General features: G+C 47.1%; 1 protein-coding gene across 1 annotated transcript; it reads left to right on the forward strand.

The window, feature by feature from the left end:
• Positions 1-699: 699 nt before the first annotated feature.
• Fbp1 (fructose-bisphosphatase 1) lies at positions 700-24,098 on the forward strand. Its single transcript, XM_020159227.2, has 7 exons — positions 700-1,041; positions 10,883-11,045; positions 12,579-12,671; positions 17,265-17,405; positions 20,536-20,673; positions 21,762-21,881; positions 23,429-24,098. Exons 1-7 carry the CDS (start codon positions 872-874, stop codon positions 23,618-23,620), a joined length of 1,017 nt encoding a protein of 338 aa, XP_020014816.1. The 5' UTR covers positions 700-871; the 3' UTR covers positions 23,621-24,098.
• Positions 24,099-26,247: the final 2,149 nt, after the last annotated feature.

Here is a 26,247-nt window from a genome sequence, read left to right on the forward strand (position 1 = left end):
CAGACTTAGGCCAGCCTGGGGCAAGAACTCATGATGCTATCTGAAAAATAATTAAAGCATAAAAGGGCTGGGGGGTGTGGCTCAAGTGGTAAAGCTCTCCTAGAAAGCCTGAGGCTCTGGGTTCAAACTCCAGTGTTGCAAAACAAAACAAAACAACCCCCCCCAACCCCCGCCGAACCCCCCCCCCAAACAAACACCAAAAAACCCCAAAGCCAGATGCCAAACAAACAAAAATCCAAACCAAAACAAAAGCCAGGTGGCCAAGTGACTGGGTGGACAGAAGAGAACAAGCAAGGGGGCAGGCAGAGACCAATGAAGGAGGGAGGGAGAGAGGGAATGGCAGCGCTGAAAAAAGGACAATGCGGGCTGGGATGCGGGTTTCCCTGATCAGCTGTGCAACATTGGTCGTTACTGATCCTTCCTGACCTCGTTTTATGTAAGGGAAAAAGCAACCCCGCCTAGTCTCTGGCGGAGTCCTTGTGGGGACGGCGGAGACGGTGCAGGTGGCCCATTGTCACGCTGCACGCTGCAGGTGGCTGCGTGGCGGAAGCATGGAGGAAGAGGAGGTGGAGTGGAGGAAGGGAGGGTGGCCAGGCGGATCCGGGACCTGGTGGGGAGGAGCGACAGCCGGCCGGGGCTGGAGGGTGGAGGTGTCCCGGGGGCGGGGGGCGGGGACCTGGCGCGCACAGGCTATCGAGGACACTTCCCGCGTGGACTCAGGGCCAGCTGCGAGCTGAGCGGGCACTCGGCGGCCATCAGTCGCCGGGCCTTTTTGTCGCGCCCAGCTGCCTGCACCTGCCGCGCGCCCCACGCGCACCAGCCGCGCGCACCTGCCCCGCGCACCTGCCCCGCGCACCTGCCAGGCCCCAGCATGGCGGACCAGGCGCCCTTCGACACGAATATCAGCACCCTGACCCGCTTCGTCATGGAGGAGGGCAGGAGGGCTGGTGGCACCGGCGAGATGACCCAGCTGCTCAACTCGCTCTGCACCGCGGTCAAGGCCATCTCCTCGGCCGTGCGCAAGGCGGGCATCGCGCATCTGTGAGTTAGGCCCGTCCTGTCCGTGTGGCCCACGTTTGGCTGTCTTGGTCCTCCTGCTGTCAGCCTGTCCCAGAATCTATCATCTCTCCAGAAACCTGCAGCACAGACCCTCTCTCCACCTTTCCCTTGACCTTGGACGGGCCCACCTGGGCAGGTGTCGACCTGCCTCCATCCTGCATCTCCCTCCTCTGACCTGAGCACAGCCTCTCCTCTCAGCTTCCTGTGACACCAGCTGGCCTCTTCCTATCTCCCCATTCCCCAGCCCCGCCATCCCTTCCCTCCCCCTGTCCCCCAGTCCCTTTCCCTTTCTCCTCTTCATCCTCCTTTGTAATTGGGGTCCCAAGTCAGCTCTTTGGGATCAGACCTCCTTGACCTAAAGAAGTCCTGTTAGGAGCAAGTGGTCCTCCACACAGGCGTTTGGGAGCAGCAATTCTTGGCGCACAGTGGGCTGCCCCTTACTGGACAGTTGCCTGTTGTTCTGGATAGAGAAAAACCTATCCAAGTGAGCTTCAAAACTACCCGCTTGCTGGAATGGCACGTGCAGCTCTTACCCAAAAGCAGTGTGTGAGTAGAGTGGGTTTGAATGAGCGAGGGAGTGCACCTCAAACTTCGATGCACAGGAAGTTGGGGGACCTGGTTAAAATGGGGGCCCTCCTTCAGTGGGACTGGGGTGGGGTCCAAGAAATTCTCCTGTGGTGCCGGTGATGGTCTGCAGATCACATTGCAAGTAGCAAGGAGTCAGGGGACAGGGGGACTCAAGAGACACCTTCTTGCAATGCTTTTTATAAGTCACACAACAACCTTTGGTTCGTTCTGATGTGTACATGTATTTTGTATCTAATTGATTCTTACTTCAACTGAAAGGTACCTGGGTTTTTGGACTGTCCATAGTCCTTCCTGAAGGTCCCATAACTATGAACAATACAAACGTAAAAGTGCTCAGAGCGGATCAGGCAAAATTACAATCCCACTACTTTGGAGTGCTTTTCTGTGTTTGAAAAAATTTTCTCCCAACAGCGTGACCTGGATTCTCTTTTCTGGTGAGTTCTGGTTCCACAGTATGGAATGGTCAAGCTAGTTCTTAAGAAAGCAGCATCAGGTCACATTTCTTTCCAGATGTCAAGCAGGGATCGATCTTGCTGGGAGAATGATGGGCACAGGTGTGTAAAGGAAGGTGATGACGCCATGACTACTTTGCCTGTGGCCATTTGTAATAATCTACTTCTAAGGATTCTTTGCGTCAGCAAACACACCCAGATAGTTTCTTGCTTCAAATTTAATTTACCAGGATAGATGGCCTCACAGTGTTAACTCCTTTTAAGCACCAGGTAGCTTAAAAAACAACCAAACAAACAGCACTTTTGTTTCTTACGTTGCTTCAAGAATGTCATCAGGACCCTTCACAACCAGAAGGTGCTTTGAGGTGTCACACTGTAACCTTAGACAGTGGGACCTCAGCACAGGGTGCCAATTTGGCTATGTAAGATATGTGTAGTTTTTGACTAGGGAGTTGTGACACCAAGTTTTTTTTTTTTTTCATTATTATTACAGTTGCCATTATTGTTATAAAGTACTGGTAAGTTGAACTCACTGACAAAAACATCAAAGCATTTGAAAGAGCACAAAGAAAAAGTGAAACCCATCCCACACATTCCCTGGAGTATCCACTCTTACTATTTTCCTGATACTTCCTTATGCTCATATAAATACACATAGGAACACGTGCTTGCATATTCCCAAACGAGACCACACTTAACATACTTTTCTGCAGTTGGATGTCATTCCAACTACATAAGAAATACCCTTCAAAGCCAGGGCGTATAAACCAGCCTACTTCTTCTTAACTGTTGCACGGACGCATCGTGAATTATGGAACTCTTCTTGTTTGTGGGCGTGTAAGTTTTCACCGCTCTTTGTCTGTTAGGGTACTGGAACAGGTGTTGGTGTCTGGCCACATGGGTAGCTGATGGACAGGACCAGAAGTGGGACTCTAAGGACTCTTGTGAGTATGTAAGAGTTTGATGGTTCCCAGCAGGACATGTAGTCAGGCCAGTAGCAGTCAGACAAGCTCTCAAGTGAGGCCTCAAATCACTATTTATTACAGACTTTGATGTGTCAGGCTGCGAAGAACTTATTGGTGCTACAGATCGGCCCTAGAAGGACTTGGCACCCAGGGGCATGGGATGCGTGCAGATTTCCAAGAGCTCTCCCATGACTTCTCATCAGGGATTCTTCGGGGCTTAAGCATGAGACCTGGTGTGCGCCTGCTTGGCTCTCCCTTCCTCCTTCTCTGTCAACCTAAAGATGCCATTGCACCTTTCATTGCAGCCACTTTCACTGTTTCTAATAAGATTTGCACAGAATAATAGCGTTTGAACTGAGAGATTCATAAGCTACCCAATCCAGTTCCCTCCTCGTTCAGATAAGGACCCCGAGGCCAGGGAGTCTGACCTGATTTGGCCTGTGGCGCAAGTCTAGAACCACAGCTTGGGACTGCTATTGTCACACATCTTTTCCTTCATTTTTTCTTTTTTTAGAAGTCATAGAGGTTGGCTGGGGATGTAGCTCAGAGGTGGAGTGCTTGCCTAGCATGCATGAGATCCTGAGTTTTAATACCTAACATCACAAAAAAGAAAAACCGTTCACCAAACTCTAAATCTCACTCATGAATTTCAATTTTGATGTGGATTAAGAGTGTTACAGTCCAAGGAGTCACTGCCTTCTGTCCAATGTGTCCTTGGAGTAGTGTTTTCCTTGGGTTTCGTTCACTTCTACCAAGTTGTCAGTTCAGCTAATGAGCGCATGGTTCAAATGCCAAGTCCAAGGGTAGCCCCACTCCTTGCTTTCCTTCCTTGGCTGGCTTAAGTTTATGGCTTCGTGGAGTCGATGTGTAGCTGACTGCCCTTTGTACGAACTTCAAAACCACTGTCTGAAGACTTCACCAGGTCCATTTCATCTGAAAAACTGTGGCTGACCACCTGCAGTGTATACAGTTCTAGAAGACACCGAGAGACAGAACAACACAGAGCTGTGGGAAATTCAGCCAAGTGTCGAGCTAGCTGCAAGACGCAGCAGGGTTCTGCAAGATGCTTCCACAGAGATGCCAGAATTATGGTCCTGGTGCAAAGGAGAATGGAGAGTCACAAGTCTGACGGCTACAGAGCGGGCGGGCTGGATGGTCACGTGAAGAAAGAAGGATTCTGAGCTGGGAAAGCGTTTCTGGGAAGAAGTCACTCATTCAGTTTGACAAGCATGAGGAGTGCACAGGCTGGGGGAATTGCTAGATGTGACATTGGGGGCACTTAGGGGAGCATCCAATGGCAAGGGTGACCCCTTTACACTTTGGGGGACAGTTGTACAAGGGAGAGAGTAAAGGTTTTTGAGTAAGGCAGTGACGTGATTTGAGATTAATCTTGGGAAGATAAGGCCTTCAGAAAACCAGTGGAAAAATTAAGCATTGGAGAGGGAGGGGAGAACTTGGGTGCAGTTGGGAGGTGGAGCGTGGATTGCGTGAGAAGGGGGGCAGAACAGTTGAGCGTAGAGACATATCATCCAAAACCAAAGCAATACCAAAACCGGAGCCAGAATTCCCAAGGAAGAGCTGGTTTTCAGAGACTAGGGATGGGTGACAAGACGGTTTTGACAACTAGGAGAGGGAGGCAGTTGGAGATGTCCTGTCTGTTGTAAGATATGCCTATCTGGCATTCAGGCATGAAGAGCTCATTAAAGATTTGACTGCTGGATTTTGGCACCTTTGCCGTGGGGCAGAGAGGAAGGGCAAGAGGAAGATCAGGACTGGATTAAGCAAAACAAGAATGTGCAGGGTTGAGAGCACATTTTGGCAAGAGAAGGAGCCAAGTTTGAATTCTTGGCTCTGCTCTTTAATTTCTGTGATGATGAAACATCTCTGAGCCTGTTTCCCCCTTGTTTCATAGGGACAGTTGTTTTTATCAACCTCAGAGATTTGTGAGAGGACAAATTGAGCTTATTAAGTGGGTAATGTCATCATTATTTTTCTGAAGACTATATATATATTATAATATGTATTATACATGCATATTTTTGTGTTTGACAAACTGTTCTCTCTGTGTTTTGTTTTTCAGTTCTTAGTGGTAGTCCATATATATATAGATCAGAAGGGGTTTTTTCCAGGCTAGAATATCAAATGTTGCCAAACACCGGTGCTCATACCTGTAATCCTTGCTCTTTGGGAGGCAGAGATCAGGAAGTTCTCGGCTTGAAGCCAGTTGTGGGAAACTTGTTCTTGAGACCCTATCTTGGTAAAACCTATCACAAAAAAGGGCTGGTGGAGTGGCTCGAGGTGTAGGTCCTGAGTTCAAAACCCAGTACTGCAAGAAAAAGAAAGAAAGAAAGAAAGAAAAAATAAATAAAAGAGACAAAGCAAATGATACACCTCAGGCTGGCTACAGGCAGTACCTTCCTATCACATAACTACGAGGCCCACAAAAGTTATTTTTATATATGAGACCCTCTCTGCTGTTTGAAGAGTGAAAATAATAAATTCAGCTTTGGAATTAGTGGTCCCTGTCACAGCTTCAGCTGGTTTCCATATTCGCAGAGTTTTTGACATTAAGCTGTCAGAAACTTGATCAGATTCACCTTCTGCACAGGACCAAGAGTGAATGGTGACTTCCTTTCCACGAGAGATGCACACCAGCCACGCATCCTTGTGTCTGTTGGTTGCCAGACTCTGTGAACACATGCAAAGGTTGGGTTTGTGACCTTGAAAGATGCTTGGTTGGCACCTCTGCACTGACCCTTGGATGTCCCCAGCTGGGCGAATGGTTGGTTGTTTACCACGGAATCAATCAATGACAAACCAGCATGACCTTGGACCTCAGACATAGGTTTAAATAATAAGCTACCTCCCTTCTTCCTGGGTTGGTGGGATGTCTCTGAAAACCAGCTTGGTCCTTTCGCGTGCTGTCTAAGGTGTGCTGCTTACACAGCAGGGTCCTAGAGCGACTCAGCCCAGTCAAGGACACCATGGAGAGCGTGTCCTTAAGTGTGCAGATGCTGGCTCCAGTTCCCGTGTTTAGTACTTTGCCTCAGAGATGCTGTAGAGGTGGCCTTCTGTGATCATTTTAGAAATGGCAGAAATGGCCCATCTACAAATTTGACAAATGGTGCTGAAATTTAATCAAAGTTTCCAAGGAATTCAAAGTACTGTGCAAATTAATCTGTGCTTTTAGGAATACCCCACTCTACAAATTAAAATGACTTTCAGTTTTTTGAAATTTTTTTTTTTTTTGAGACAGGGTCTCAAAAAAAGCCCACAGCCTAGGCTGTGTGCCCCAGGCTGGCCTGGAACTCAGATCCTCCTGTCTCGCCCTCCTGAGTGTTGGATTATAGGTATATGTACCACTCTGCCCAGTTGACTTACAGGGTTTTGATATTCCAGGGATGTTTGCAATAAAAATTTGAGGTTTATAGTAAAAATTGAAAATAGACCACTTCTCAAAGCGAATTGTGGCATCCAAACTCTAGAAAGAGATCCTTTGTGTCTCTGAGATTCTAAAAGAAAAAGTCCAAAGGGCCTTAAATCCCAACCAAGGTGCTTTCCCCACTTTAACTAGCCGGCTGCAAGCCAACCAACTTGAACAGAACCGAAGCAAAATGCCATAGCGTCTCAAGTGAAATTACAACTGTGTCATAGCAAGCCACTGTCCCTCCCCTCCAGCTACCTGTGACAACAGTCCTGCACCAGCTGTCTTCTTAGAAGCTGCCCACAAAGCTGGCTTCAAGATGGTAACCCCCTCCCGCCCACCCATCAACGACACTTACTTAGTGGGTGCCTGTGGCAGTCTGTTAAGAGCAGCGGTGGCTTCGTGTTAGGGTGGGGGGGCTCCACAGAGCAGGTGCATCCTTACAACCAGGCCAGACGCAATCCATCAGGGAGTGTGGACAATTTATTGGCAGGCACGTGATTTTGGGCGCTGAGTTCTCTCCAGGACACCACCTTGCTACTCCGTGTGGATGTGTGAATGCTGAGAGAATTAGGGGTGGGGGTGGAGCCATGCGATTTCTTGCACAGTTGTCTATGCACCAGTCACTGTTCTGGGCTCTTTACCCATGACAACTCATTCAGTCCCCCTCTGTACACAGTACGAAGTGGATATACTCTATCTTTTGTTACAGACGAAGAATCAGAGGTCAGAGATGCTAGGGATTCCTAGCCTGTGGCCTTCACCTTTACTTCCTGCAGTCTCCTGATGACCTGGCCTGAGGCAGGGGCCGCTGTGCTTGCCGTGATACTAAGTTTGTATGGCAAGCACACTTTTAGCAAAAGGTGTGTTAATCCGCTGTGGGTTTTTGGGGGTGGAGGTCTTGGATGGTAGGCGATTGTGAAGGGAGGCGTTATCAATACCATTGGGTTTAGTGGAGCTGAAAAATCTTAGCAGTCCTTCAGGATTCCTTTATTACTCTCTAAATTAATTCCCCACTCACAAAGTGTTTAGTGAGTGTTTCCTGCCTGTCGGCGTCACTGCCGGTGCTCGGGATGCATGGTGAACAGAATTTTCTCTTCCACAGGCTCACAAGTCCAATGTGCCCCTTGAGTGCAAGAGTTTTGGTCCTCCTGGAGGACACCTTCTGAATTTACCCAATACCCTGGGCTTTAGCCTCATATCGCACCAAAAAAAAAAAAAAAGTCAGGCAGGACAAGTTGTATCACCTTCTGTGAACTCGGGCTTCTCTATGTCTTGGTTTCTCTGTGACCCCAGGGTAGGAGCCTCTCGGAATTTTGAGGAAAGCTGGATAGTGATCTTGGCTTGACAGTTACCTCCCCTGATGTTGACAGTAACCTCTCGGAGCTCTGGGCAAGATCTAGGGCCACAGGACCTGATTCTCCTCTCATTTCAATTTGGCCAAATGCTGAGTCTGCGAACTCAGAAGATGCAGTCCATTGTGTCAGGAACTCTCCTGCTTTTAGTGGACCCCGTGAAACAAATCATGGAGGCTGTGACCAGGCCACAGTCACAGGGTAGTCTCTGCCTGGCTGGTGAGGCTGGCCCAGGAGTACTGCAAACCAGATCTGGCCTGGTACAAGATGAACCTTACAAAGATTCTCTCCTCTGCGTTTGTCTTCTCTTTCTGAATTTAGATACTCCCTGGATCCAGCATCGTGGGAAAAAGACCTCAAGTTTTAAAAAGTTCTATATATGTGTGTGCACACTGTACCCACCCCTTTCCGTTTAGAAACTATGTGAAAACTGACTCTGCTTTCTTTGGCTGGATTACTGACACGGAGCTCTTTTTTTGAGTCATTCCTGGCTGACTTATTTGGGCTTCCGCTGGGATTTTTTAAAAACTATCTTCCCTTTCATATGAAAAGCATTCAAACTACCATTAACTGGAATGCATCCTTTGCAGTGACCTCTTCCTTGACCTTCTAAATTGACTCTCCACCCTTCCACCTGCCACCCTGGTTTATTTTATGATGGTGAACACCTGTCCCTCTCTGACTTTATCTCATTCATTCCAAAACATTTGCTTCTGTGTGTCTCACCTCTCCAGGAATAGGAACTCCTTGAAGGTAGGAACCTGAGCTAGCCTGTTCAGTATGGCAACCCCAGCACGATAGGTCCCCAGGAAACATTTTTGGAATATATGAACACTCAGGCCTCGTGGAAGCTTTCAAGGAAAGGAACTGTGATACCCGAGCAGGTGGAGTGTGAGAGCACGAAGCAGGCTTTTCCTTCCCCTGAGCTACAGCGTGCCTGTGGTTCAAGTGTGTTCTCGAGGGTTCGTGTGCTAGGTGCACGGTCCCCAGTGTGATGGTGCTGAGAGGTGGTGGGGTCTAGTGAGGGCTGGAGGTCTGGCCCCTTTCCATCACTCTGGCTTCTGGTCTCCCTATGCTGTCTCTCCCTCTCCATCAACCCTGAGATGACCCAGCCAAGGGGGTCCTCGTCATAGTTGCTGCTGTGCTGTTTGGACTTTCAGCCTCCCACATCGTGAGCTCTATAAGCTTCTCTTTATAAAGCCCCAGCTTTAGGCATGTCAATATAATAATGAAGAAGGGACTAATATACCCTTCCTGTACCTGCAGCCGCTCTGCCTCATCTTCCCAGTGTCTCCTGCAACTGTTCCCATCAGGCTGCACTGTTTGATGACAAGGGCTGTGCCCTGCCCTTTACGTACAGTATCTCATACAATCCCTTAACAGCCCCACAATACAGATCCCGTCTCCCTTTGGGTACATGGGAAAAGGGAGGGAGGCTCACAGAGGGGAAGAGACTTGCAGAGAGCCGAGGTCTGGACCAGGTCTGTCTTCACGCCCTTGTTCTTATCTATCAGAGCAGATTGCTCTTCTGAAACCATAGTGACTTTGATGGTGGAACTCTCAGGCTGGGAAGGAGGGAAAATTGTCAGTAGTGGGGCCCGTGAGGGAGATTCATTTGGGTGGGTGACCCCTGCAGACTCCAGCTGCCCTCTTTCTCCACCAGCATTGGCTTAACAGTTGAGTCTAGAAAGCAGCAATGTGGAAAGAGGACCAAAAGTCCAGAGACACAGGCTACAGCTGCAAGTCTGATAGGTCACTTAGTTTTCCTTCATGACATAGGAGTGACATGGTGAAAAGAGAAGAGGATGGGCAGGGCTCTGCAGGGCCTGGATGCTGCTTTCCAGGCTAGGAGGCTGGATGAGACATCTGGAGTTGCCTCTTGGAGACAGTTGGGCTAGATCAAGCATTTGGGTTTGGGCCTTTTCTAGCAAGGGCTGTGTTTTGCCCAGCCAGACACAAGAAAGTTATGTTTTGAATGTGTTCCCAGAGTCGAAGCAGTCACAGATGGTGATGCAGTGACAATCAGGTCCCCAGGCAAGCACTGTAGTGGTCTTGCTGAGGTGTGTGAGATCGCCCGCTTCCAGCTGCGTGGTGGCTTCTTCAGTTCCTCTTCTCTTTCCCTTCCCATGCCAAGGCTTTATCTTGTTCTGTGCCTCCTTCCTGTGTCTGTGTTCAACCCAGGCTATGACAACCCAGCTCCCCCTCATTTAAACAAGCCAAGCTGGATTTTGGACGAGCCTCTTGGATTCTGGGAATTCTACAATTACTGACTTGCAGGTAGCACAGAAGTAAAATAAGAGCTCTACCACCCCCACCCTTTCTGTCCCCTAGGGCTCCTGCTGGGGAGAGAAGCCCAGGATGGAAGTCAAAGGAGCATCTCAGTGCCACTCTGTCTGTGTGGTTTGGAGAAGCCTGCGGGTGTCTTGAAATTACATTTTTCTCCTCTGTAAAAATGAGATGGTGACCAGTCGATGTTCCTTTTCTTTCAGGATCTTTTTAGTTATAAACCCACAGCATCCTGTGGGTTAGGTGACATCCCAGGTTCACTCCAACCCTGGCTTCCTTGCTTCTTGTGTTTGGGGACAACAATTTATCCCCATGTATGTGGGGATAAAAACTGGTTCTTGGTGGACTAAAACAAACCTAAAAAAATCTCTAATATACGTATAGTAATAGATATACACTTACTTGAATTGTGAAAATAATATTTGAATTATTAAAATAGTTGATGGAGAGCATGGTTAGCAAAAAATATTTTGAAGGCTTTATATAGGTACCATAGTGGGGAAAAAATAAATGAAGAACGTAGACTCGATCACACAGGTGTGCCAGGTACCATGATAGGGACTGGCCGTTGGAGTGAATGACAGCATGGTCCACTCTCTAGGAGCCCACCCAGGGTGCAACCACCCTTCCTGTTTTGTTTCTCCCGAGCCCTGAGTCTCCCTTCCTTTCTTCTGAACCATCACCCCCTCCCTTTCCATGGCTGTGCTGACGCATCGATGATGTGCTTGTGTTGTGTCGTTTTCTTCCCTCTAGTTATGGCATTGCTGGCTCCACCAACGTGACAGGTGACCAAGTTAAGAAGCTTGATGTCCTCTCCAATGACCTGGTTGTGAACATGCTAAAGTCGTCCTTTGCCACCTGTGTGCTTGTGTCTGAAGAAGACAAACATGCTATCATAGTAGAGCCTGAGAAGAGGGTGGGTGAAGGTTGTCATGCAACCATTTTTCTTCTCCACGCTGCATTCCTAGGTCACTCCTGTTGTCTCCTTGTTGATTCCACCTCACTCAAAGGTGCCCTTTCCTCTCTACTGTCCACATAGGCACCAAGTCACCTCTGCTGTGGATGCATCTCCTTTCTACCCTTTCGGGGCCATGTCCAGGGCTCTTCAAAGTCTGGCGTCTGTTGACTGACTCTTTTGCCACATCTCCACCAAATTTTCATCCTTCACCCTTGACCCTACTACCAATGTAGTCTGCCCCAGATTTCCATCACTGGTTCATACATTGGAACCCACTTGAGGCCTCTTATTCTGGTTGCTTCTGGCACAATGCCCAGCAAGCTACAGGGACTCAGCAACAAATGGCTGTTGAAAAAGACCATGGAATGAAAGAGTGTATCTAACTATTCTCAGACAACAACAGATTTTAGAGTCTGGGCTTACTCTCGTTCCTGGATGGAAGTGGGGCCATGGAGTAGAGCTAGAAAAGAAATTCAGAAGACACATTAAAAAGGCTGCCTGTGATGACCTTATGAAGAGGGTGGGAGCCACACTTTATCAACTAATTCGACATCACTCCTAAAATGGTGCCAGGTTCAAAGTCCACGTGTTTCTCTGCTGGGCCTCTCATAGGGTCTGGCAGGTGTAGGCTTACGGATTGTTCCTCAGCCACCCTCACTTTTCTGACTGTGAAGTGCCTTTGAGGTAGACAGCTTCCCAACTTCCAGCCTTCTGCTTCCCTTGCATCTGGTGATTTAAGAGCGACAGGCAGAACATTTAAAACCCACATTTAAAGAGAGAATTTGCAGATGGAAAATTCCCAGAGATGTGCTGGTAGATTCACTCTTGAGAAAAAAAATCTCTGATTTGTAGCACTTACCAAATTCAATGTTTAAATACTCAGACCATACATGGATCTAAAGATTAAAAAAAAAAAAAAGACACTGTTGAAAGCAGAGTTGGAAAGAGATATGTGTGATTAGCTTTCTTTTGAGAGCCCAAGGCAGCCAGCTCCAGCACTCCACTGGGACACCCCAGTCCAGCAATGGCGGCCCTTTACCACCAGGCTCATTTCCTTTAGGAGTTGTAGTAGGCACACAACGGTACTCTGCGTGTGTGGCCTCATGAGCCACCACAACCCCTGCAGGAGAAGTTTCTTACGGATCTGAGTGCCAGGGAAGTCTGTCTCCCCCTCACCCCCACACGCAAATCAAGAGAAATAAACGACTAATCTTGTTTATGCTCCTTTTGGCTACAAGGACTCCAGCAGCATTGTGATTCAATTATATCAGTGATGAAGGAAATAATGACTTCTTTGTAGCCTATCACCTTCCAGACTTCCTCTTCTAAATGGCATCTTATCTGCCTAATGACCTTTGGTATCTATATCTATACCTATATATGAGGAGATATATATTTATATCTCCTAGATTGCTCCATTTTTACTGCTTAGTGTATAGTCTCTATGTTGTTGCAATATTTTAAAGTCCTATTTCCTTATCCTTCGTTCAGGGTAAATATGTGGTCTGTTTTGATCCTCTGGATGGCTCTTCCAATATTGACTGCCTGGTGTCCATCGGAACGATTTTTGGTATTTACAGAAAGGTAAAGCGCGGTGGATGAGGTGCCTGGTTTTGAACCAGAGGCAAAGTCGGGGTGGGGGAACCCAGTCCTGTTTCACAGTGGCCGAGTGGTCGGGATGTGTAGAAGAAACTCTGAGGCTATCATAGGTTTGTATGTCAGGTTCTGACTTTTCCAGCATTGATTGCGCAGGAAAGACCCGTGAAGGTGTGAAAAAAAATAGTATTAAATATATTTAAAATATATTTAGATGTGGAAACAGAGGATGTCTTACTCTCTTAGCTGTATCTTTCTTTTATGATGGAAAATGAGAGCTTAAAAAGAAAGACACGGCAGGTCTAGTTACGACTATTTGAACTGAGAACTGTGAGAGTATGACAGTTGAGATTATTTATGCAAAACTTATCCTTCAAGTCACTTAAATCAGGAGTCTGCAAACTATGTCACCCCCATCCCACTCAGGTCAAATCCAGCCCACCACCTCATTTATATGGCTGGTGAACAAAAATAATAATTTAACTTTTTTTTTTTTTTGGTGGTACTGTGGTTTGAACTCAGGGCTTTGCACTTGCCAGGCAGACCCTCTACCACTTCAGCTACTCTGCCAGTCTCAGTGTACATGTCTACACAGTTGAACACTTGAACCAATATTTCTTTTTTTTTTAATTTTTATTTTATTCATATGTGCATACAATGTTTGGGTCATTTCTCCCCCTCTTCCCCCTGCTCCCTCCCTTACCCCCCCCTTACCCCTTGCTACCCGGCAGAAACTATTTTGCCCTTATCTCTAATTTTGTTGTAGAGAGAGTATAAGCAATAATAGGAAGGAACAAGGGTTTTTGCTGGTTGAGATAAGGATAGCTATACAGGGCATTGACTCACATTGATTTCCTGTGCGTGGGTGTTACCTTCTAGGTTAATTCTTTTTGATCTAACCTTTTCTCTAGTTCCTGGTCCCCTTCTCCTATTGGCCTCAGTTGCTTTAAAGTGTCTGCTTTAGTTGAACGAATATTTCATCGACCCAGGAAATTTCTGTGAAGTTTACTTTTCACTGTACACCAAGTTCAACTGGCATATGGTCCTGTTCATTTGTTTACATATTGCCTTTGACTGACTTTGTGTTACACCGCCATGGGTGAGAGTCGTGACATACATGCACCGTGGGACACATAAAGACTACGGTATTCACTACCCGTGCATTTGCCGACACCCGCTCTAAGTCAAAACACACTGGTGTGGGACCTGAACCCAGGCCTCTGTGTGACTTGGGCAGTCACTCCACCTTTAATGGCCTGTCTTTCCTTCTTTTATCTCTAAGTGTGTGTGTGTGTGTGTGTGTGTGTGTGTGAGAGAGAGAGAGAGAGAGAGAGAGAGAGAGAGAGAAACTCAAGTATAGACAAGTGAAAAAAATAGAACGAATACCTACAGTCATCATAAAACTTATAAATGTAGCGTGCTCTGGGCATCAGGTTTAACTTTCGCTGGGTCTGGGATAGCACTCAGGGCCTAGCTGTGCTAGGCAGGTGCTCTCCCACCGAGCCCCACCCCAGCCCAGCTCTTGAGGATGGTTTGCTACCAGGCTTCTGTGTCTTTGTCTTAATGGCGAGTGGTTCCCTCACACTCAGCTGTGCTCTGTTCTAGCATACAGAGGCCATAACTCGCGCTTCTAAAAGTGACTTCTTGCCTGCCATTGTACATAAGTTCTTTTCAAACCTGTGGGACCCATCTCTTTCCCAAGTCACGCCAGGAAACACACCATTCCTGCAATAGCATGGAGAGATGTCATTTCTCCATTTCCCCCCGCAAGGTAGAGCAGGAGAGGTTTGCCCCAGAATTCTTCCATATGGAAGATGGAAGCATTTTTTTTTCACTTCAGTCCTCTATCCCTATACAATTCTTTTGAGGGAAAAATCCCTAGCAAATTCACTACTGACTAAAAAAAAAAATCAATCCAGTAGCTTGGGTTATGAATCCAAGAGCAAGTGGATAATTCGTCTTCACTGTCTTCTCAATCAATCTGAAACAATTTTCTTAAGAGAGAAACGGAAGGCAGTATGACACAGGTCTCTGGGTCATTTCAGCTTCTGAAAGCCTTCCGGATGCTGTGGACTACACGTTGACCAGCCTGACACTTCCACAGAGACCTGTCCTGCTCTTCTGCAGAGATGGATCTTGGCTGGAAAGCATGTGCTCAAAGGGAGAGAGACCACGGGCAGCTGGGCTCCCCAGGGACCTTGAAGGTTACGTGGTCCAGAGGTCCAGCTGCAGCATCTCTGCAGCTCCTGGCTGGCGGTGTGCGGAAGGGGCAGGTTCTCCTGAGGTGTTGCACAGTCATCGTGGCTAGATATGTCCAAATGTGAAGTCAAAATCTGTCTGGTTATTGTTCCTTTGGCTTTTCAGAGCATCAGATAGTGAGAAAATCTTACATGTTTGGAGACAGTTTTCCTGACCTTCTGTTCCCCGCCCCTCTTTCTTTTTCTTCTTTAACCTAAATATTAAAAAAAAATCTTTTCACACGTGATGATTTTAGACCCTGGTCATGCTGTACTGGTCACACTCTGATTAGCAAAATCTTTAGCAATATTCAGTTCCCACAACCAAAAGCAGAGCTTCAAAAGGAGGGCTTGGTTGTCCCTGTGAGGGAAGACCCTTGGTGACGTGACTGTCCCCTCCTCTCCTCCCAACTCTGCCTGACTTTCTCTCCCACCACCTCAAGTTCCCCAAGTCCATGATGTCTTTCCCTCTGCTCCTTATGGGGTGTTGGGGAATAAAACCAAAACCAATACCTACAGCAGGGGGTGGCCTCAGGTAGGCAGAGGGAGGAAGGGTCCAGCAACTTTCTAACTTGCAAATGCTTTCTGTACCCTGATTCACCCCTCAGAAGGAAAGGGCTCATTGCTGGGGTTTGCAGGAGGAACGGCAGGCATTAGGAAGGGGGACAAGAACTCCCCCCAACCTGTGATCCAGTGGACTCCTTCTTTTGAGTATGGTGGTGTCACAGACAAGTGTCACTCCTTACTCCAGGCAAGGAAGAGCAAGTGCAAGAGTGTTTGGTGACATATTTCAGGGAGGAGCTCTTTACTTTTGCACCTTTGCTGCAGGTAGGCATGGATGGTTCTGGGTGGGGTGAGTCTTTGTGTCTAGCTTGTTTTTTTGGGGATAGGGTCTTACCAGAGGATGTATTTTAATAAGTTTCTCAGGTTGGTCTGTGTGTCCCACTTTCAAAAGACACAGGAAGAAAGTACCTGGGGTGATTTTCTGGGTCCTCATTCTCTCTTTGGCTTCATAACGTATGTATTTCTCTGCTTCTAGGGAAGGAATAAAGGACACTTGGCCATTTTTGCTTTCGTTTAAATTCAAGCAGAGAGTATTCAAGCTGAAAGATTTGTTTGGGGTATTTCGATGGCTGAAGAAGCCAATTAAATGTTAGTAAAGATAATTGGTGATGAGACGCCACTGACTAGGAGGCACCCCCTTAAGGCGTTCCCTTCCCTGAGAGCAGACACACTAGGTCACGTGACCCAGCAGGCTGTGTTTTTAATGAAAAAAAGAAAAAAAGGAACAATCATAGCACATGTCATATTCTAAGTGTAGGTATTGTTTTGTTAAATTTTTGTAGTGGGTGCACGTGTGCGGTTTGTGATACAAAGTGTGTCTTTTTAATTTTCAAATTGATATAATATCGCACATATTTCCGGGGCTTATGTGGTGTTTCAGTCTATGTGTGCATTGTGTGATGATCAAATCAAGGTAAACTTGTCTGTCTCTCATCTGTCATTTCCTGTGGTAGAACATTCAAAATCCCTTTCTTCTAGATTTTTTGAAATATTCAGTACACTATTGTTATTTGTAGTCACCCTACTGTGCAATAGGGGACCAGAACTATTGAGTACTCACTGCCTAACCTGTCCCCATCCCTCCCTCCCTCCCTCCCTTCCTCCTCTCCTCTCTCCCTCCCTCCCTCCCTTTCCCCCTTCTCCCTCTGTTCCTCCCTCCCTCTCCTGCTATTCTCCCCAGCTCCTGATAACCATCACTCTATGAGATCCACCTTAAAATGTGCTTCTTGCAAAAACAACCAGGCAGCTCTGGCCTCCTGTGTCCGGACCCTGGGGATGCGCTCTGAGAATTTCTTTGGGGGGGAGGTGGGAGCACACCGCGGTGGGTGTGAGCCGCGAACTGGCCAGAGCTCACGCAGTTGACTCCCTTGCCAGGCTCACGGCCCCGCAGCCCAGCCCGGAGTTAATGTGCTTAAGTGAGGATGGAGGAGGCAGGTGGAAGGCACCATGTCCCTAATCGCATTACCTTAGCGGGAGCTGGCAAGAGGGCGTGCTGTTTTTTTGGAAGTGCTAATGGAGACATGAGGGAATATCAAATTAAGAAAATGGGAGGAGGACCTGATGGGTTAGACGGCTCCAGATGCAGGAAGTCTGGGGTCCGGCGGGAAGGCTGCCGGGGTAATGCAATCAGGATGCTGCTGGTGTGTGGGGAGCCCCTCTGGGAAGACACCCCATTTCGTTAGAAGAACATCTCGACATGCAGCCTGCTAATGGTTGAACTGGAGGGAAAGAACCCTGCAGAACCAAATCAGACCACGTTTTCTTTTCTGTCTTGCTCTAGAAATCCACTGAGGAACCTTCTGAGAAGGATGCTCTGCAGCCCGGCCGGAACCTGGTGGCTGCCGGCTACGCTCTCTATGGCAGTGCCACCATGTTGGTCCTCGCCATGGAGAGTGGGGTCAACTGCTTTATGCTGGACCCGGTGAGAGTCTCATAGCAGGCTGAGGGCTTAGCCGGTGGCTGCTGTGTGTGAGGGCAGAGGGCGGAGATGGGGGGGGGAGGGGAATGAGGCCCAGGGAGGGACAAAGATGGTGGCGAGGGGGTGGAGGGGGAGGAGATAGAGGTGAGAAGTGATGTCCGTCCAGAGCATCACAGCAAGTATTGTTCCAAGATGAATTTCTTAAAATGCCAACGACTCAAAAAGCCCAGGAAGCTGAGGCAGGCCATATAATTGAGTGAAGTCTGGGCCTTGGTGGGGATTGGAGAGGTCCAGCAAGTGTTACAGTTTGGGAATGGAGGCCCAGGCTTGTCTAGACTTCCAGTGTGTTTCAAGAAACACTGGGTAAAAAAAAAAAAAAAAAAAGAAGAAGTAATGCTTTTAGATGTGCAAAACACTGTGCTAGCCAACTCAAATACACTCCTGGACCAAATGGGCCCAGTCATAGATGGTCTGTCTGCCTCCCATGGCCTCCATTCCTGGCCTCCCCAAACTTCTTCAGTGTTGTGTGAGCCTTGTGGTTTTGAGAAGGCTTGATGAACTCCAAGAAAAGAGAAATGAAGAAGGGAATGAAGGTCAGTCACCTTCTGAGGCAAGCTTACCGAGAGGAGCCCAGGGAGCCACGAGAAGTGTTGGCTAACAGTTTAATTTATGGATAGTTTCTTCCACACGTCCATTAAGTCGTCCATTATTTATTCATTCAGTTAGATGTCAGTTTCAACAGAGGTAAATTAGGGAAAGAAATCTCTTTAAATATTTGGTGCAACTTATCCCATCCTTGAAATGTAAACTCAAAAGAATAATCTTTAATATATTGTTATATTCATTATGCATTCAGTCTGGGTGTCAAGAGGAGAAGGATTGGGTTTATAAATTCCTGTTAATTTTAGACATGACTTCACGTGCCACTCACGAAACGCTGACAAACTGAGCACAAGCTGCACACTGTGGCCTGGAATCCTCCTTTAGAGGCAGGCTGGTCCTGGGGAGGCCTTTGGGGAAGTGTGTGTGGCAGTTGGTGCAAAGGAGAGCACTGGCCACCTTTGACCCATGCCGTCTTAACAGAACTGGACTTTCACCTTGTGGGGAACACGGGTATTTAATAAATAAACAGGGCAGGGGAGTGGCACAAAAGTCTCCGAATGACATGACCTCGGGAAAATAGTGGCCCAACCAGAGCAAGGTTCAATCTGAGCCCAGGACACAGCTCCTGAAATCAGTGATGTTTGCTTATGCCGCCTGACCAGTCACAGCTTGGGTCAATAGATGTATAGAAAAAAAAAAAAATCAAATCTGTTGTTTCCAGATTGCAGATGGCTGTCTATAGGACTAATGTGCACTTGATAGTCTTTGCCATGCTCACATCTAAGTCAAGTGTTGCAGGAACATTGCAGGTTGCTGTACTGTTCCCCTGCTGGCTGCCAACTCTCCATTGCATTTGAAGCCTGTGCTCACTGTCGCCTGTGCTCACTGTCGTCTGAGGGGGGAGATGCTGAGTACTTTCTCTTTCTTTCTCTCTCTTTTTTTTGGGGGCAAGGCAGGCTGAGGCTTCTGCTAAACCTACTGTGAAATTAGGCTTGTGTTTCTAGCTGGCTTTAACTTTCACAGAGCTTTCATGTCTCTTGTCTCCAAGCACAGGTGACTCCTTTCCTTCATACCCTGGCAGGACACTCGGGCTGGGTGCCAGGACAGGCTGTCAGGGGGATGTGCTGCCTGAGCTCTGCACCTGCTGCCTGCTATGAGATGGTTTCCTTTTCTAGATTTTTTTGTTTTTTTGTGAAGACATTTGTTTATTTTGTTTTACTGGTTATAAAAGAATATTCCTGTAAAAACAAGGCTCACTCACAATGATACCTTTCCATGATTAATGTTTGTCATGACCACTTGCTTTTCTGCTTTCTTCTCTTTCTTTTTTTGGTGGTACTGGGGTTTGCACTCAGGACCTCATGCTTGCTAAGCAGGTACTCTACCACTTGAGCCATTCCACCAGCTCTGTTTTGTGATGGGATTTTTCAAGATAGGGTCTTCAGAATTATTTGCCCTGGCTGGCTTCAAACCACTATCCTCCTGATCTCAGCCTCCTGAGTAGCTGGGATTACAGGTGTGAGTCACTGGCGCCGGGCCTCGCTTTCTTCCAGGTGTCCACATGCTCCATGTCTTCAGGAACCATCTTTGTGATGGGAACAAGTGGCTGGACCACTTCTGAACTCTTTCCCATCAGATGCACAGAGCCTCAGCCTTCTTCTTACTGCCTGAGAGTCTATATCCATCCTTAGTCCAGGGCAGTCGGAGTTATGGAACATTTTGCTCCTTATTCAAGTCGCCTTAGAAGAACAAAACCCTAAACTCAGAAGCTCAGTGCTGGCACTGTGTGGCAGGTGGCGCTCTGAGACGACAAGCTGAATACCAGTGAACCAAGGTGTCTGGAGACTCAAAACTCACGGCTCTACAGCAACACGTGAAAGGGACAGTTTTTATCAAGATAGACATGTAGAGCCTGGTGTAGGTGGCTTACGCCTGGAATCTCAAGCCCAGCCCGAGGGCAAAAAACTCAAGGCCATACCTGAAAAATAACTCTAATAAGCAAAGCAAAAAAGGCTGTGGGGGGGGGGCGGGGCATGGTTCAAGTGGTAGAGCACCTGCCTAGCAAGTATGAGGCTCTGAGTTCAAATCCCAGTACCAGCAAAAAATGATCATGAAAAGAAACGTAATGATGTCGTGCATCTCCTGACCTCCCACTGTCCATCTGCACCTCTGTGTGTGTGTGTCTGTGGTGTGTGAAGGCACTGCCTTGGACATGATTCCCATTCTCTCTCTGGTTTGACTGTTACTTTACACGCTTCTGCTCTCCCTCTTGTTTCACTGAAACGAGCAGTCCCCGTCAACTTCTCCATCACCCTTTTGTTCCCTCTCCCCTGTTCCTTTTCACTCCTCACCGCCTCTTAAGTCACAATTCTTGGAGCATTTGGCAGGAGACACTGGTGTCCTGAGGTGAGGTGCGACCGAGCCACACCCCGCCCTGCTCAGCCCCGGCAGGCCTGGCCCATGGCCTGTCTTGTTCATGCCTGGGGCACACAGCTCTCACCTGCCTTCCTTTTCCTTCTGTGTTACAAAGGCCATCGGAGAGTTCATTTTGGTGGACAGGAACGTGAAGATCAAAAAGAAAGGTAACATCTACAGCCTTAACGAGGGCTACGCCAAGGACTTTGACCCTGCCATCGCTGAGTACGTCCAGAGGAAAAAGTTCCCCCCAGTAAGTGAGGGGTGCCAAGGTGGGGCTGGTGCAGTGTCCAGGCGTCTGGTACAAAGGGGCAGCTCTCAGGGGAGGAAAAGAGACCTGTGGGGTTGAGAAGGACCCTGGACCTTATTTGTTTGGGACTTTTGAGTTATGAGGGAATCTATGATCCACAATTTACCCTGGAGGAGAAAGGAGGCACAGACTTGCTCAGCACCGAGTCTGTAGTTAGGTTCTCACTAGGTACTAGAACCAGGATTTTGCTTTGAGATCCCAAAATTGGAGTGTAATTTGAATCTTTTGTCACTTGGAAGAAGAACCAGATGAAAGAGTTCATGGCAATTAAACATTTTCCCCAAAAGGACAAAATGTGGTTCTCCCACCTGGTCACCTGCCATGCGGTCAGTCCCTGTCCCTCCAGGCTTACGTCTGTGGTCTCCCAACTGAGAGTGTCCCCCTTGGCATCTCTCTAAAGAGTTCGTGAACGTGAAGAGAAGGAACGGCTGTACAGATGGCTGCATCCTTGCTTAAAAGCCACTGCTGTTCTGAGCCCCAAACCACATCTTAGCATGGTATCCATGCTTTCTCTCTAGCTTTGTCCTGGTTCAGTCCCATGTCCCATCCCCGGACGCCTTCAGGACCCTCCTCTGAGGGAGTGCACACTTCCACTCCTGTCCAGCTCTTCAACTTGGCAAACCCCTTCTCAACCTTTGATGGTACAATTTTTGTGATATCCGCTCCAACCCCTCAGCCAGAACCAACCACACCCTCTTTGGGGCTTCTGCCCATAACACCACCTAATGGGGGCTGTCTAGGAGGCTGTCTCCATTTTCTCACTTCCTGCTTCTTGGAAATGGAATTTCCATCTCATTTCTCAACACAGCTCCAAATGCACACTTTGTAAGGTGCTTGATAGATTATTACTATTATAATTTGTGGTCCTGGGGATTGAACCTGGGGCCTCACACATGCTAGGCAAGCACTCTATCACTTGAGCCCCTCCCCAGCCCCTTTGATAAATGACTGTGGGATGTTAGAAGTACAGGGGACACAAAGAGAAGGCTGTTGATTTTCTGCTACCCTAATCATTGTTCTTAACCTTGTAGGATAATTCATCTCCTTACGGTGCCCGGTATGTAGGCTCCATGGTGGCTGATGTTCACCGTACTCTTGTCTATGGGGGAATCTTCTTGTACCCTGCTAACAAGAAAAGCCCTAACGGAAAGGTACGCACCCCCTGCCCCACGTCCAGAAGTGATGGAGTTGCTGTGGGTTTCATTTCTGGCCTGGGAGATTTGACTTCATTAGGAAGAAAGCAAAGTTATGATAGCTGTGACTTGGCCAGCTGGTGGCTAAGGGTATCTGTGGGATGTTCCTTTCTAGATTCAAGGTAAAGCCAGACAATATCCACTAAACGTAAAAACGTTCTCTTGAGAGCCCTTTGGATGCTGTGGCAAAAGAGAACTGATGGAGCTGTGGTCGGGAAGGGACTGAAGGAGCTTATGGGGACATGGTTTGGCTTGGACAAAATGACTTCCATTCAGAAAGTGAAATGAACTCGTCTGATCTTATTACCAAGACAGCAAATCAAAAATTGTATTACGAATAGAGACCTTTGATGGCTTTCAAAAGGCATAAAATAGAAATACCTAATGAGCCTAAATTTGCTACTTGGAAAATGATACCATTTAGGGAAAGAAGGAATCTTTGGGAAAATCCAGAATTTTCAGATAATTTCCCTATGACTGTGAGGGGCCTGTGCCAGCCGTCTTCCCAGCAAGCCACAGGTGGGCCATGATTTCTGATGCTGGCTTTTCTTCTACACAAGGTGACATTGTGTCAAATATTATGTCCTGTTTATTTTTTTCCAGTACACAGGTGCCTGCTTTTTTTTTTTTTTTTGTATCAATAATCCCCTTAGGATAATTAGCAACTGATACATTTTGGATATATTCAGAGTTCTGTTTATGCTAACATGGTCTCCAGCTCACTGAAGGCGTCTTTCTTATTTGCTTAACCTGCTTTCTAGCGTTTTTCTCTAATGCCTCAAAAAGACATTCTTTCACACAAATGTTGAGCCTCCTCCATTTTTTTTTCCTCAGTTTTTCAAGTCTGGCCCTGACACCTAGGTGGAAATAAGAGTCAGGAAACACCTGCACCAAGCTGTCTGCTCAGTGGGCAGACTGCATGGAAATGCATACGATAAAAAGTTAATATTTAAAAGTCAACGCCAAGATGGATAATGTTCTAAATCCCAAGCCTGGAGCCTTGGAGGGTTACAAAAGGAATGCACACAGAGCTGGAAACAATATCACACTGTTTGGAGGAGCCAGGCTGCTTTCCAGATGTCTGTGGCCAGACACTACCGTGAATTTTTTTTTTTTTTTTAAAGAAATACTTTCCGGATAGGCAATGCTCCATCCAAAACACACACAGACTCACTCATTAAGCCCAGCTATAAAGAGAAAGGAACCGCTGGTCCTGCCAAAACGTCTTTCTGTCCTGCATCCAGGTGGTCGGCCTCACATTTGCATCAGGCAGTCTATGCCTGGCAGTAGCTCGATGAATGGTTCTGTTTAACCAAATGGATAATCATTTTGTCTTAGATGTAACCTGGAGCAGGAGGGAATTTTGAGAAGGAAAAAAAGACTCTGCATGTTACCTTGGAAACTGCCCCCTCTTCCCCCCACGGCACTGGTCCATTCTAGGACAAGTCCCCTCTCTCAGTAACACCTCCTGGACTGAGGACACTGTTCTCTGTCTTGTTTTCCAGTTGAGACTGCTGTATGAGTGCAACCCTATGGCCTTTGTCATGGAGAAGGCAGGGGGATTGGCTACCACCGGGAAGGAGGCTATATTAGACATCGTTCCCACGGACATCCACCAGAGGGCGCCAGTCATCTTGGGGTCCCCTGACGACGTGGGGGAGTTCCTGGAGATATATAAGAAGCACTCCACCAAGTGAAGAGCTGGCCTTGACTGGCGTTTTCAAAGGATGACCTTTTACCTATCTGCACCTTTGATCTCATGTGGCCATACCCTGTCTGTCCGTGCATTGCACGTTCCTGGACCGCAGACATAAAAACACAGATATTTTCAGATCCAGTGCTGTTTAATGCCCGGTGCTGCCCTACTCCAGGGCTGACTCCCCACTGCCACCAGTGGGCAATGTATTTTAAGTGGGTGGAGGAGAAATTAACATATTGATCCTTTTTAAAAGAAGTCGTTAATGCTTTGTGTCAAATAATAATGAATCTTATGAATGGAACACTGTCAATAGAAGGGGATGAACCAATTCGCATTAATAAATATGGAAATGCCACAGTGAAACTCCCTGTAGAGCCATCTCTACAGAGATGGGAGGGGGGAGGATGTAAGGAAAGGGTGTAGGAGGGTGAATATGGTGGAATATTGTGCACTCATGAATAAAAATGGAAAAATGAGTCCTGCTGAAACTATTCCAGGAGTGGGGGGGGGGATAAAGGAGAATGATGGAGGGGTGAATTCAACTATGAGACATTGTAAGAACTTTTATAAATGTCACAATGTACCCTCAGCACAACAATATGATAATAAACAAAAAACCAAACAATATAGTCCATTTTACAGGTGAGGAAATGGACAACCCAAGAGTTGAAGAAATCTGTCCGAGGTCTCCAGCCAGGCGTGCTGGGATATGAACCCAGGCATCTGGTCAGTGAATTTAGGGTTAATGCATTTCTTCTCTTTTCTATATGTTCCATTCAGGTCTGACTGAACAAGACAGTCATGCCCCCTAGAAGTGGAACTGTCACTTAGGTCCTGGCAATGCTGTGTATGGCTTCTTGATCTCCCACATGCAGGTGTGACCATCTGAGTCACAAAGTTTTAAGTTACTATGGTCATTTTTCTACACAGCACAGTGCTTAGTTGAACTAGCAAAGCCTAATAGGTCCTAAGATCTATTCCCATAAGGAAAAGCATTAATTGAGGGAACCAGATTTAAGGCAGTGTGGTTTGTGGCAAGCAGATGTGTTTCTTGATAAACTCCCTCAATAAATAGCTCAGCCTTCAACTAACCTTGGTTCTTTCTGGATCAGAAATTCAAAATCATGGCAAGTTGCACCAGGTTAAGTTAAGCCTTTCTTGAGAGAAAATGTGTGTGTGTATGGATTTCACTTGTGAACTTAAAACAGGCGTTTGTGTAAATCCTGCTTCTTTCCCTCCAAACACCTCCCATTAATACCATGTTTTTCACCCAAAAAGCTAGATAGCATTTGTTGCCCTCAATGCAGAGAAACTAAAGCAGATACCTTAAAAGCAACTGAGGCCAATAGGAAAAGGGGAACAGGAACTAGAGAAAAGGGTAGATCAAAAAGAATTAACCTAGAAGGTAACACACACGCACAGGAAATTAATGTGCGTCAATGCCCTGTGTAGCTATCCTTATCTCAACCAGCAAAAACCCTTGTTCCTTCCTATTATTGCTTATACTCTCTCTTCAACAAAATTAGAGATAAGGGCAAAATAGTTTCTGCTGGGTATCAAGGGGGTGGGGGGAGAGGGAGGGGGCGGAGTGGGTGGTAAGGGAGGGGGTGGGAGCAGGGGGAGAAATGACCCAAACATTGTAAGCACATATGAATATAATAAAAAAAAAAGTACTTGCACATAAAAAAAATACCATGTTTTTTTCTACTGGAAATTAAGTTTGATTCTAAGCACTGGATGATCTGCTTTTGTCCACTGATGGGACCCAAATCTAGCATTTCCTTCATTCTGGCTGTGGCTGGCCCTCACAGGAAAGTCCCCTGACTTACAAAGCAGCTTTTGGGTTTTAACCTCCTTAAATTTTTTTTTTTTGGCAGTCCTGGGGTTTGAACTCAGGGGCTCGTGCTTGCTAAGCAGGAACTCTACCACTTGAGCCATTCCACCAGCCCAGGTTTTAACCCTCTTGCAGCTCATTTGGCTTCTGGTTCTCAAGCACTGAAGGAAATGTACCCTTTTCCCATGGCTGACCCTTTTCTGACTACTGAGCCTTTTCCTATGAGGGAGTCCACTCGGTACTCCCCATCAAGGAGCCATAAGCTCATTTATAAAATGTTTTCAACAGATGCCTATTTGCATCCTACTTCAGATACATCCAAGTCTTTCTCTGTATCCAGCTCTGAGCAAGATGGACACTATCCAAGCCAGGCGTTGGTGGTGGACACCTGTAATCCCAGCTACTCAGAAGGTGGAGGCAGGAGGATCATGCCAGTCCTAGGAAAGTTAGTAAGGTCCTATCTCAAAAACCAAAATACAAACAAAAGGGTTGGGGGCATGGCTCAAGTGGTAGAATGCTTGCCTAGCATGCACGAAGCTCTGGGTTCGATTCCCAGTATCAGGTTAAAAAAAAAAAAACCATACAATCAAGAGAAGTATAAGAACAGTGATTTAAATCTCAGAGTTGCATGTGACCATGGAGGTCCTTAGCAGCTGTGCTTGGGTAGATGAGGGTGACACAAGAGAGATGCACAGAAATGCAGGCTCTGGAGCCCCTAAAACGTGAGACCCTTTCCGTTCCTCACTAGGCACACAGTGTTCTGTCTGCGTAGGGAAGGGTCCCCCAGCCTT

This window comes from Castor canadensis, chromosome 13 (genome assembly GCF_047511655.1).
Source record: "Castor canadensis chromosome 13, mCasCan1.hap1v2, whole genome shotgun sequence".
Taxonomy (NCBI): Eukaryota; Metazoa; Chordata; class Mammalia; order Rodentia; family Castoridae; genus Castor; species Castor canadensis.

Excerpts from the sequence above, each read along its gene's own strand:
- Fbp1 (XM_020159227.2), top strand. The coding sequence starts at position 872 with ATGGCGGACCAGGCGCCCTTCGACACGAATATCAGCACCCTGACCCGC. Across the intron at positions 11,046-12,578 it reads TAGTAGAGCCTGAGAAGAGG|GGTAAATATGTGGTCTGTTT; the intron begins GTGGGTGAAGGT and ends TCCTTCGTTCAG. Across the intron at positions 17,406-20,535 it reads ACTGCTTTATGCTGGACCCG|GCCATCGGAGAGTTCATTTT; the intron begins GTGAGAGTCTCA and ends TGTGTTACAAAG.